This window comes from Zingiber officinale, chromosome 3A (genome assembly GCF_018446385.1).
Source record: "Zingiber officinale cultivar Zhangliang chromosome 3A, Zo_v1.1, whole genome shotgun sequence".
Lineage (NCBI taxonomy): Eukaryota > Viridiplantae > Streptophyta > Magnoliopsida > Zingiberales > Zingiberaceae > Zingiber > Zingiber officinale.
This window is the reverse complement of record NC_055990.1, coordinates 1885359-1899508: the sequence shown is the minus strand read 5'-3', so window position 1 is coordinate 1899508 and position 14150 is coordinate 1885359. Positions and strand designations below refer to the sequence as shown.

Genomic DNA, 14150 nt, shown 5'->3' with positions numbered 1-14150 from the left:
TATAGACAAGACAAAAAAATGGAAAAAGAAGAAAGAGAGATTTAGGGTATTTCAAAACCTCTGGTCCACCACTAAGTACCAAAAATAATAATTGACACCATATTTTCACTCCTTGCAATTTTATAAATCCACAGGACTGAAATGGGTGCAATCGGACTTTCAGGTCGATCGGTGAGTTTCGGTCAGCGGTGATGGACCCGCCCATTCATTCTATGGATTTATAAAATGCAAGGAGTTCAAATATGATGTCCATTATTTATTTTGACTTTTATAGATGTTAACAAGCAAAATCAAAGAATCGACAAAAAGCCCACATTGGGCTGATATGAACAGGCCCAACGTGGGCTGATATGGAATGATATCGTGCCCACGTTGGGCTTTTATCGATTTTTGATTTTACTTGTTAACATCTATAAAAAGCAAAATAAATAATGGACACCATATTTGAACTCTTTGTAATTTTAGAAATTCATAGAAGCGAAATGGGTGCGATCGGGCTCTGGGTCCATGTGGGTTTGGCCGAAACCCACCGATCGACTAAAGCTCGATGCACTCCATTTACCATTTCTATAATTTCTAAAATTACAAGGAGTTAAAATATGATGTCCATTATTATTTTTGACATTCCTAGTGGTGGGAGGTTTTGAAAAACCCTAAATCTCTCTTTATTTCTTTTTTTATTTTTGTTGTTACTTGGCCCGATATCTCCCATATCAGGCCCGATATGAAGAGATATCAGGCCCAACGGGCATGATATCTCTTCATATCATGCCTAAACAAAAAAAGGAAAAAAAGAGAGATTTAGGGTTTTCAACCTCCACTAGAAGTGCTTAAAATAATAATTGACACCATATTTTCACTCCTTGCAATTTTAGAAATCACGGGAATCGAAATGGGTGATCGGACTTTCAGGTCGATCGGTGAGTTTGGTCAAAACCCATGGACTGAAAAGCTCCGTTATCTATTTCGCATGATTTTAAAGTGCAAGGAGTTCAAATATGGTGTCCATTATTTTTGGTTTTATAGATGTTAACAAGCAAAATCAAAGAATCGTGAAAAACCCATTGGGCACGATATGGACTCAAATCGGGCCCAACGGGCACGATATGGAATCATATCGAGCCCGCGTTGGCTGATATGGAATCATATCGTGCCCAACGGGCTTTATGTCGATTTTTGATTTTACTTGTTAACATCTATAAAAAGCAAAATAAATAATGGACACATATTTGAACTCCTTGTAATTTTATAAATCATAAGCGAAATGGGTGCGATCGGGCTCTGGGTCCGTGGTGGGTTTGGCCGAACCCACCGATCGACTAAAGCTCCGTTCAATTTCTATAATTTCTAAAATTACAAGGAGTTAAAATATGCTATTATTTTGACATTTCTAGTGGTGGATCAGAGGTTTTCAAAACCCTAAATCTCTCTTTATTTTTTTATTTTTTTTATTTTTGTTGTTACTTAGCACGATATCTCCCATATCAGGGCCCGTGGGCACGATATGGGAGATATCGAGCCCATAAGCCTGATATGAAGAGATATCGGGCCCAACGTGAGCATGATATCTCTTCATATCATGCCTAAACAAAAAAAAAAAAAATAAAGAAAGAGAGATTTAGGGTTTTCAAATCCTCTGATGAGTGCAAAAATAATAATTGACACCATATTTTCACTCCTTGCAATTTTGAAATCTGAAATGGGTGCATCAGACTTTAGGTTGATCGGTGGGTTTGGTCAAAACCATGATGGACTGAGAGCTCGATGCACCCATTTCGGTTCTATGGATTTATAAAATTGCAAGGAGTTCAAATATGGTGTCCATTATTTATTTTGGCTTTTAAGATGTTAACAAGCAAAATCAAAAATCAACATAAAAGCCCACGTTGGGCCTGTGGAATCATATCGGGCCCAACTGATATGGAATGATATCGGACGTTGGGCCCGATATGATTCCATATCGAGCCCAATATGCCGATTCTTTGATTTTGCTTGTTAACATTTATAAAAAGTCAAAATAAATAATGTACATCATATTTGAACTCCTTGTAATTTTAGAAATCCATAGAAACTTAAATGAGTGCAATCAGAGCTGTCTAGGTCCATCAGTGGGTTTTGACCGAAACCCACTGATCGACCTAGAAAGCTCCGATTGCACCCATTTCAGTTTCTGTGGATTTCTAAAATTACAAGGAGTCCAAATATGGTATCCATTATTTATTTTGGCTTCTTCAAATGTATTAAAATGTGATTAAAGATTGACTAATGTTATTCCTATATTCTGCCGACAGAGGAGAGAGAAGTGAGAGAAATATAATGAAGAAAAGGAAAACAATAGAAAAAGTCAAATTATCAGGAGGGTAAAATAGGAAATATTTTTAAAAAAGTGCGCTCTTTGATAAATACCAAAGTAGTATATACCTTTTGGTAAATTCAGATTTTCAAGTGTGTCATTTGGTAAATTGTCGTTTTTAAAAAGATAAAAATGAAAGGAGTTATATTTATTTTTTTATTTATTAATACGATTTCCTGACTCTAACAGACAGCATCAAATAATTTTGACAGTGGGTTTTCTTGATTCACTAACCGGATAAATTTAAAAACACTCCGATCAATTTTCATATTTTTTTCGCCTATATAAAGTTGTACGTTCCCCTGAGAGATTATGATTTGACATAGTTAATAATATTCAATATTAATACTTATCTTATTTAACAATATTTACATAATTAAAATTTAGTAGTTGTTATAATATAGAATTATTTTATTCATATAATTGTATGATTAAACTAAGTGGTATCTTGTGTAGTATATTAAAGAGTAGTTAGGGCAGGTAAATTTTACATCAGAAATGGATGGAATGGTGTCCTTTAGATTAAAAACTTTTTTAAAAAAAAAGTACATCCATTCTAATAGGCTATGGACGGTCTTTGATTTTTACCCCTTGAAAATTAATTGATGTGATTCGGAATCTAAGTCATATAAAGATCAGATGAATGATTACTGACGTTAATGGAGAGATGATTGAGACATCTTTCTCGTTTGCATCTGTAAGAATGGACTCTCACATGGTATTAACGGACGACGATAACTGAACCGGCGGTACTTGAGCTCTGCACATACTCAGACAAGTACACGGAACGTTAGAAGCCATAAATCAGGAAAAAAGTCTTCGAAGCAGACCCTCCGATGCTCAAGTCAAGTATTTTTTTCCCAGAAGAATAGTGTATGAAAGAGAAAGAAAAGTAGAAGATAAGTACAAATATGTGAGAGAGTGTACCTGCGCAAGAGAGAGGCCCTCCCTTTTTATATGACAGTGCGTACCTCTAGAGTCTGACTGATGTCAGGGAATGTCGAGTGTCAAGACTTGTTTGATGATGGAGGATACGTGGCACCCTCTTCACTACAAAAATGCATGAGTTTAACGACGGGAGTACCGACGGAATCTCAACTCCGTCGGCGTATACCGACTGAATATACCTCTGTCGGGAAGTACCGACGGGATTTAGATCGGTCGGTAATTACCGACGGAATCACTATTCCATCGGGGAGTCCCATAATATCGCCGTTAGAATTTTGTGTATTTCCGACGGACTTCTTATTCCGTCGGTAAATAGGCGGGTGCGGGCGTAAACATGACCGACGGAATGATATTCAGTCGGTAATTAACGGGTTTAGGGTTTTATTATACCGACGGAAAAAGTATTCCGTCGGTAAGTTTCCGCCCGTACCCGTTTTCTTTGCATTCGGTAAACCTTACCCGATAACTAGCCGAAATCACCGACGGAATTAACCATTCCGTCGGTGATTACCGACGGAATTAATGTTCCGTCGGTAAATCACGTTTTAGGGCACTGATTGTCCCTTTCCTCTTCGCGCGACCTCTTTCTTTCCTCAGCGGCAGCGATATTCCGGCGGCTCTCTCCAGCGATCTCGGCGCCCTTTCCTCCCGTTCAAACCGTTCTGGCGATCTCTCAGGTATGCTCTTCTATTCTCGTCTCTCGTTTGCGTTTTCACACAGCCGCCAGCCGCGCCCTGCTCGCGGATCGCTGCCGGCGGCCTGTTCACGACCGGCAAAGTGCTTGCGGCCGGTGGCCAGCTCGAGGCCGGCAGGGTCCTTGCGGCCGGCGGGCTGCTTGCGGCCGGCGGGCTGCTTGCGGCCGGCGGCCAGTGGGCTGCTCGCGGCCGGCGGCCTGCTCCAGAGTCTAGCATTGATTAAATTTTAGCATTATTATTCATCTATTAAGTTATGCTTTAATCATGTTTTGTTGCTTATTTATCATGTTATTAAAGATTTATTATGATGTGTGCTAATATGTTTTTGTAGATATAAGGTATCATGGCAGATCTTCCAGCACCACTCCGTGGATCCACCGTACTTAGGGTTGTTGGAGAGTCGTAAGTATTTTTTTTATTATTAGTAATTCAAGTTCTTTATTTATAACATATATCTTATGTCTTAATATTGCTTATATGTAGGTTTACTCCCGACGGCCATCGAGTATCCACATATATCACACGGAAATTTAAGGAAAGTGTAAAATACCGGAAAATTGACGAATATTAATAAGGGAATTTTCCGGAATTTTTGGAAAATTTTCGGGAATTTTTCGAAGCTTATACGGATAAGTTCACGGGGATAAAAACGGGGTCCGGGAAAATCTATTTAGGTTACCCCGTTTTAAAAAGGAAATGTTTATTTATTTTATATTTTCTTTTTCCCTTTTCTTTATTTTTCCTTTTCCCTCAACCAGTGCCGACTTCTTCCCCTCCGCGCGCCCGACGCGATTTTCCCGAGTTCCTTCCCTCGGCGCCGACCCGTGCCCTAACCGCTCGGCAGTTCTTCTCCTCTTCAGTCCTTCTGCCCGGCGCCACTGCTCTTCCGCGGCAGAGCTATTTTCTCCTTCTTCTTCCGAGCCATCCACTCGACGCCTTCTTCTTCCACTTCCCTCAAGCACCGGCGACAAATCTGCCACCGCCGACCCACTGTCGCCTTGCGTGCCGTCGCCTTTTCCCTCTGCGGATTTGCGATGCCTCTGCCCTAGGTCGCTGCCGCACGAAGCACCGTCAACCCACCACAGATCTCTCTCACCTGTGCCGATCCGTCGGCATCCGAGACCTCCCAGTTGATTCCTCACCATGCCCTAGATTCCGGTTCGTGGTCACCGCCGCACAGAGCAGTGCCAACCATCACTGGAGACTGCTTGCTTCCATGCCCTAACACTGCCTTACTGCCCTCTTTTGTGCTCTGGTACTGTACTGCCGAGCCAACAAGGTGAGTGGGTCGTATTTGGAACATTTGGTTGCATGCTTGATTTCCTTCTGATCTGGTCCGCAAGTGTGGGGTTTCTTGGATCTGGCAGTCGTTGATTTCAACAAATTCCAGCAGTTTCTTGTTCTTGAACAAGGCTGTGATTTGAGGTACGACATAGGGAGTTGATGCATGATGTAGAGGATTGTTAGATTTGGTAAATACATTGAGTTAGGTTGGAATTGGATTATTATGATGATGAATATGAAATAGTTTGATTAGGATCTTATCCTATTGGTCGTTGAGATTTTATTTAGCTATTCGTTGAGTTCTAGATAAATAAATGTACGTATATTGGTGACACAGGATTTTGACGCGAGACGAGTATCTCGGAGTCGGAATTGGACCTTTCTATTTTCGGAGGCGGGTACTTTTGACTTATGTCATTTGATATGCTTAGTAATTAAATTAACATGTTGTATTAATTGTGTTTCTTATCTGTTTCGGTTAATCACTACCCAAATCTTACATGCTTGATTGATTGATTGGTTTAGCATCTCAGGTATATTTTACCTGTTTATACATGCTTATAGGGGTAGTGATATGCCATGCTTGACCATGTTCAGGACCTAGGTTTTATACCTTCTGTATACCTTTGGATTGTTTTGGATTCGTTGACCTTTGATGCATTTTTTATATATATGTGGATTAGGTCAGGATATTCTTGTGGTTAGTGTCATGCACCATTTACATGATTGCATGCTGTGTGATAGTCCGCTCCATTATTGTTGAGCACATCGCCAGTTACATGGATCTGCACACACCACCACTCATGGGTTAGTGGTCGATTCAGGCTGAGTGTGTTGCAGCAGGGCTCTGTTAGGCACCGTTGGTCCACTCATGGGTAGTGTGACACAACGTGTTATCCGGCAGGGATTCCTCCCCGTCTTTGAGTACCGGGAGTTGAGAGCATTGCACTCCCCCATCTATGATTTGGGGTAGGAGGATAGGTGTACTCCGACAGCATCCCGTCCACTCGGTCACTCATCAGGAGTAGTGACGACAGAGTGCACGGTTGTCACAGCCCTACCCACTCGGCCTCACTTTTGTATGAGATGATTGACTGGCGTCAGGGGTGACCAGGACGCATCATTGGCATCATATGCATGATGCATTTATTGCTTGTGTTTGTGTTTGCTGCATTTATATGCTGCATATTGTTTGGATACCTATGTTTGACATGCATACAGGATTTCTTTATCCCTCGGACTGTTTGACCTTATACTCAGGACCTGGTTAGTACAGTATTCTCCTGTTTATTTCAGATGCATTCTTATCTTTCTTATCAGGAGACTGTACGCATGATTAGTGCTAGGTGTTGTTTCTTTACTTTGCATATCAACTGTACCTGCTAAGTGTTGGACTCACCCCGCCTCCATTGTTGATATTTTCAGGTTGATGCTGTCAGGATGGAGTTCCAGTCGCTAGTCATCATTGCACGTAGTGCTGGTCCTGCAGACCTCCAGGATATGTTTGGTTTTCTTTGGTTTCTTTCTGTTCTAAACTGTTTGAACTCGTTATGTTCTGGATTTATTTACTTATGGACATGATATAGATTTTATTATATCGATGGATTTGGATTTGGTTTTTATTCTACTACATGCCTGCCTGGTTGGCAGAAGAGGTGAGTTCGTCGGTTTTGAGCTTTACGAGTGTAGTTGAGTAGGGTGGTTTTTGAGTCAGAGTATCACTACTTTGTTTGATATATATAACTGCGTGGTGATGTTTTTATTTTGTTGTTATTATTCCAGCCGCCTGTGGCTAAGGTATTTGTGAGATGTAGAAAAGTTTCAGATTGTCCACCGTACAGGGGAGATGCTGCCGAAATTTTCTCGGACAGGGACTCCTCTGGGGCGTGACAGAAAGAGTCTGCATATCTGAGACTACATGGAGACATGTAGATGCTGGAACTAAGGATTTCTATTATCAAGAATTTGTGGTAAGTAAATTGAATATGTACATTATATTTATCCTTTAATATTCTAAAATTTTATTTTTAAATTGCAGAAAAAATATACATAGGAGGAGGGACACAAGGTAGAATTTGCAAAAACTTGGAATATTTATTGTGTCAAGTTGTACAAAGGCCTATTATACTATGTGAGAAAGGATGGCACACGACCTGCTTATGTATCCGAGGAGATTTGGAGTGCATGGACGACCACTTGGTCTGCAGAAAGATGACAGACAAAGGCTCTAAAAGCTCGAGCGAATAGGAATACAGAGCCAGGTGGCCCGAGTACTGGATCTGCTCGACATACATCAGGATCTCGTTCCATTGTTGAGCACGCTATGGATCTGGTGATTTTAATTTAAAGTTATATAAAATAAATTTTTATTTATTAATGAACTTGTATAATTTTAGTCAAATTTGTTTGTGCATGCAGGAGCGTTCTTTAGAAAGACAACCCACTTGCTTAGAGATCTTTCTCAAAACTCACAAGAGAAAGGATGACACATATATTGATGATCGATCAAAGAACATTGGGGTTTGAATTATTAACTTGCAATTTATATTTAATTTTTAATAATGATTAATTAGCTTTAATAATTGTGTATAATATATAAATTGTATATTTTTTCTACACAGGAGGAAATGACAAGCAGGGTTGCTCAGGCATCTCAGCCACCAGTAGAGGGAGGGGAGTCACAGGATCTATCCACTTAGGAAATAAATGAAATTTATTATGATGTTGTGGGTGGAAGGACAAAGAACTCCTCCCTCTACGGCCTTGGTTCCCAGGTCAAGGTGGTATTTGATCGCTTGAGGACTCCTAGGAGTCGTGCGAGTTCCTCTTCTTCTTCTTCTGAGGTGGAGTCATTAAGAAAAGAAAACCAAGACTTGAAGACTCAGATGACTACCATGGATCAGAAGTGGGCTGCACGGGAGTAGGCATTGGCCCAGATGCAAGCAATCATTGCACGATGGGACCCATCACAGCAGCCCCAGTCAGAGGAGACCCCAGACCCATCAGACCCCGACCCCGCTGATGATTAGATTTTGTTGAGGTATGTTTAACTATAACTTGATTTTTTTTATATTTTTTTAAATATTCATTAAGTCAAATATATTTATTGTATATTATTAGATGCTTATCTTAAAGTGTTTTACATTTTTCAGGAGTTCATACTGATACATTCACCATCACCACTATTATTGGTTATCCAAAATATAATCCAGGTATTTTTTTTTACAAGTAAAATTAGTTATATATAACAATGTTTGAGTTATATTACATTTGCATCGATTTATTCTAATCATAATCTATTGTATTTGACTTTTATATGATTATATTCGAATATATGTATAAGTGATGTATCATGGTATGTATTTTGGATATTTTGTATTTGTCGTTCACTTGTATAATTTTAGATACTTTTGATTGTGAGAACTTGATACTTACATTTTATTATAGTTTGGAGATTTTCTATTTGTCGTTCAGTTAAGTTTATATATTTGTTGTATGTTGTATTTTGGAGATTGTGGATTGATTTACATTGTGATATTGTTGTTGTATGTTGTTAATATATTATGTGGATTGTGTTTGTGATACCATCGCTTGTGATGGTTTGTATTTGTATTAAATTTGTATATGGGAAACTAGCAAAACAGGGGCTGAATTTCAAATTTTTTCCAGATTTTTACCGACGGAATTATAATTTTCGTCGGTAAATTATCGAAAGTACAGGGTTTTCTTCGATATATTCCCGACGGAATCACTGTTTCCGTCGGGAGTTTCCGTTCACCGCCGTTTGGTTTTTTACCGACGGGTAAGAATCTCAGTCGGTAATTTACCGACGGAATTATATATTCAGTCGGTACTTACCGACGGATAAATATATCCGTCGGTAAAGTAATTGCCGACCAAAATACTTCCGATATCAGAAATTCCGTCGGTATTCCGTCGGTAATCTCATATACCGACGGAATATTCAGTCAGTAATAATGATATTTTTTGTAGTGCTTGTGGACTGGAAGAAGATTCCATTCACAGATGACTACAGACCATTGGAATATAACCTGACATACAGCAGTTATTCCCTGACAGGTAGTTATGATTCTCTGACCTTGTTGTCGTGTAGCGTCTTCTGTCTTGCCCTGGCATGACTAGGACAGCTCGGGATGATCCGTCAGGTATAACACCTAGCCTAAGTCTTGAGGGGCAGGGAGAGCTGTAGTGAGATCGCTCTAGAGCTGATCGGGAGTTGGCCTACCGAGAGAACCAGGCCTGGGTATGATCGAGCTATGAAAACTCGACCAGTCAGAGCAGGTCAGGCATCACCCCGATTGCGCATCTTGATTCAAATTTGGGATCCTGATCTGTAAGCACTTGACCGGGTGTCCTGCGGCTAGCGACACCCGATGGTCATACCTCTTTTTTCCTTAACTGCTGACTATCACGTCCCTCTGACTGTTGATTGACACATCCTCTTGACCGTTAACCGTCACGTCCTCATGACTGTTGACTGTCACATACTTCTGACTGTCACGTCTCTTTGAATGTTGACTGTCGTATCCCTTTGACTTTATATCCTCGCATATTCTTGTCTCTTAACGATCGGATCATATTATTATGCACTGTATCATTAATATTCAGGGGTTTGTATTTTTAGTAAATAAATTAAATAAAAAAATAAATGTTTATATTATGTGCCCTAGTCTTATATGAGTTGAAAAGGATTATAATCAACCTTTTTCTACTTTGATGGGCAAATGAGGCGGATCTAAGATGGGGAACATTAAATTATTGAAGATCTATAAATATAAAAAATTTTAGAGATAGAAATCAATGTAATATTGAAAGTTTTATCTTTTGACAATATTTTTTTAATTATATGAGAATAGACTACCTAACAGCTTTATTATAATGTAAGGACCGTCCTAGGGTTATAGTACAACGATAGAATATCTAATTTGTCATCCAACATTAAAATTCTCTCAAAAATTATATTTATTAAATACTAGTTTTTAAAGGTCGCCCAGCTAGATTCAATTTTACATTGCAAAAAGGGTGATTTAGATTGCAAAATAACTAGTACTTTGGGAAAGTAATAAATAAAAATAAATATTTACAAACTTATGGAGGTAAAAGTTAAGCTGCTTAGATTTTTTTTTTTAAAAAAAATCATTTGATTAAATTAATAACTTTGATTTTGAGCTAACTGAGATCGAACTTAAAGTATTGGCTCGTAAACCCGCGAACATATTCGTTTAAAGATTTGCTACTCAAACTGAACGTTTGTTGTCAAACTATTAGTAGTAGAATGATAGAGCAAGGAAATTTCACATGGATCAGCTTCAACTAACAAAAAGCAGAGAGGGGAAAACAGAAACTGAGAACGATTCAAACTAAAGCTGCAATCGAGATCGAGCAATTCAACTAGTTAATTAGTTGGCCGCCTTTGCCGCGCCGCTGCCGGCGAGGAAGTCGAGGAGCAGGTCGCGGTTGCACTTCGGGCACTTGGGCTCGTCCTTCTCCGACTGCATCACGTACATCAGGCACCGCGGGCACGCCGCCAGCACCATCGCCTCCGCCGGCGGACTCTCCGGCTCCGACGACAAGCACGAGCTCGGCTCCGACGACGACACCGACGACGACCGCCGCCGCCGCGACGTCTCCGCCGCCGACACGTTCAGCTTCAGCTCCACCCTTCGTCCACCGCGCCCGCTCATCTGTCGCCAACAAATTCACAACAATTATTTATTTTTATAAATTAAAATAAAAAATAAAAATCAAAAGAAGAATACAAACCTTGTGAGTGAGGCAGACAGAGAACAAAACTAAGCGATGGGTGGAAAGTACGCCTGCGATGCCATTTTATAAGCAAATTCCCAGCCTTTAATTTATTGCTTCTCTTCATTGTAAATAAAAACAAAATAATTAATGAACAATTTAATTTCCCAGAGTAAATCTCATTTCTCAGCTTTTCAAGAAAAAAACAAAAAAGAAAAAAAAAACTGTCTACAATCGATTGTTTTTCTCATCCCTCTTCTTTCTCATCTTCCAGCCGAAGAAGATCTGGAGGGAGAAGAACATAAATGTGCAAGATTCCAGTATTTACTGACCCGGTCAGGAATTCAAAATACGCAAAAATAAATAAAAGAATTATTGTCCAATGAAAACCCACATTTAAAATGGTTTTTAAGGCTTTAATTGCGTGAAGAATAATTGTCCCTTAATGGGCATTGATTGAGAGCCCTTCAAATTTTCAACGGTCTCGATTTTCTCCCACTACCTCCCGAACGTTAATTAACGCAGCGATTAATACCACAATTTATTGGGTTTTTTTTTTGGAAATTAGGGTTAGGAATTGAAGGGAACTGGGATAATTAATGGAAGTATTTATATCATCGGGCGTAAATGCGAGGTTCCTGCAACGGGCTTTTATTGCGGCCATTATGGCACAAAGTCCACCGACAATTACTTAATTAAATAGTTAATTAATTACGCAATTAATGGGACTTAAATTAGTATAAAACCCTAATTAATTAACATCTTGTTGTCTTTGCACTACAATTTGGAAGAGACCGCTATCTCTTAATTTCATCGCCTCAAAACCATTGAACTAGCTAGTAGGCCTTGTCGCATGGCCTGGTTAATGGACAGTTACTTTGAGTCCTGTAAAAGAGTTACATCCGACTGAATCAGTCCTCGAGTATGCATATTGTTCATGTTCGTGTTTAAGGTTACGATATAATAAATTAGTGATAATATGTACATTTAGCATATTTTAGTGGACTAAAAATTCAGTCGACTAAAAATGAGCCTTAATGAACTTGTTAATGAACTTGAGAGTTGGAAGATCTCCAAGCTCAGGAATAGTGGTTTTATCTCGATATCTTAATATACTTTCTTTACTCTAATAATATTTATTCTTTGTATTGAGAGCCGGGCTTGTATGGGATGCATCTTAGGTGGGATTATAATACATGATGTCTCTATATCTTGATCACTTGTACTAATAATTAATAATTATTTTCTTTATATTGACCAAGGACGGATGGATTGGGACATTAGAGACGAACAAATCGTCTTCACCCATATTAAGTAAGATTATAAGAGCACCATTATGTGTCAAATAAACCTTTTTAAAATTTATAAACTTGGGAGCTCCTTATTAATATTTTTTAAAATAAAATAAAATATTTTTATTATTTTATTTTTTTTAATAATTATAATACATAAAACCTCGTTCAAAGGCTAATTTTTAATTTTTAAAACTAACAAATAACGAATGTAATCATTATAAACTAACTAGAATCACTATAAGAAAAAAAAATCCTTTTAGTAATGAAATTATATCAGTCGCTAATTAATTGTTAATTGGACATGGCAATCAAATATTTCCATCGCGATAAAATAGGTTGTTCACATCATTTAGCGATCGAATTTAACCGTTCGTCGCTAATTAGTGATGGATAATAAATTCCGTCACTAAGTTTAGTAATGGAATATTAATTTCGTAGCTAAACTTAGCAATCGAAATTAAACTTCCGTCGATAAAATGAGAACTGGAATATTTAATTTCATCTGTAAAATTAGTGATGGAAACTTAAATTTTGTCAACATTAAAATTCTAAACTTAGCAACAAATATTAACTTCCATCGCCAATTAGCGATGGAAAATTAAATTCTGTCATTAGGTTTAGAGACGAAAAATTAAAATTTTGTCACTAGGTTTAGAAACGGAATTTTAAAATGTCATCTCTAATTAGCGATGGAAAATAAAAATTCCATCGCTACTTTGAGACATGAAAAATTCAAATCAGCTAATGACAATTAAAATTCTATAGCTAATTAGCGTGAAAATTTCACCAACACCTTCCTATTTTCACATTTTCCTTATTTACATATAAAATATCAATCAAAGCATCATTACAAATGATGATTTTCACAACACATTCATATTACAGAACCAAACAACATAATAAATGATACAATCCACATAACACATTCACAAAAATGATACAATCAAATCAAATCCAATCCATTACCAATGATAAAAAACAAAGATAAATATCCAAGACATCTAAAATTTTACTAATAAATATCTGAATCTAATAAATCTAAATACATTACCAATGATAATAAAAACCTTATAGCAAACACATTCAATTCCACTCCAAAACATTCAATTCCACTCCAAAACTAGCTAGTAGTATTTAATCATGTAGAAAGTATAATAACATCATTAGAAAGTGATCCTGCCCTGAAGCTGAGTAGACGACCACCGGGTAATAACGTGATGTGGGTCTTCGTTTGCGGTGAAGGTGTTCTGCTCCTGCAATCACAAGTCGTTAGTGCCAAGCCTGGAAGGAGTTCCCGGCGACAGCCCTCCGACGATCAAGTCATACAACAGCCGAAGAAGAAAATAAAGTAAGTAAAGAAGTGAATAGTGGTGCCCAAAAGACGTCTGCGCGTACCTCCGCAGATGGCCACCTCTCCCCTTATATAGAGCCTCGGTGAGCTGACTGCACACTTCCCGGGCAGACGTGCATTCCCAAAATTTCCCCAAAAGCTAATATCGTGAAAGGGTCCCTGACGTCTTACTATAACAGGGCGAACACATCTCTGTCAAGGCGGCGAAATCTTCTCCCGTACGATTTTTCGTCCATCAGCGCCGTCAGCCAGCGACATTGACTCCCAGAAATATGTTGGAACGTATCCCCCGTTTAATTTATCGGCCGCTAGTCTAATTGAACTTCCCTTGATCGTCCTAACCAGCCAATTCCCTAACCCCTTACGAATATATCAGATCCGAACGGCGTGAGTGACTTTGGTTTCAGTGCGCTGCAAGCTAACCCAACCCTTCTTGAATTCTTCCGGTCGATCGGCGA

At 38.7% G+C, this 14150-nt stretch overlaps 1 protein-coding gene and 1 long non-coding RNA gene across 2 annotated transcripts; one reads left to right on the top strand and one right to left on the bottom strand.

The window, feature by feature from the left end:
• The first annotated feature begins 7482 nt into the window (after positions 1-7482).
• LOC122053502 lies at positions 7483-7960 on the top strand. Its single transcript, XR_006132210.1, has 3 exons — positions 7483-7612; positions 7699-7800; positions 7902-7960. It is a non-coding gene; the product is annotated as an uncharacterized LOC122053502 (long non-coding RNA).
• A 2624-nt stretch (positions 7961-10584) lies between these two features.
• Positions 10585-11109, bottom strand: LOC122053501 (protein GL2-INTERACTING REPRESSOR 1-like). The gene is made up of 2 exons (XM_042615556.1): positions 11065-11109; positions 10585-10985 (listed from the first exon to the last, which is right to left on the bottom strand). Exon 2 carries the CDS (start codon positions 10983-10985, stop codon positions 10701-10703), a length of 285 nt encoding a protein of 94 aa, XP_042471490.1. The 5' UTR covers positions 11065-11109; the 3' UTR covers positions 10585-10700.
• Positions 11110-14150: the final 3041 nt, after the last annotated feature.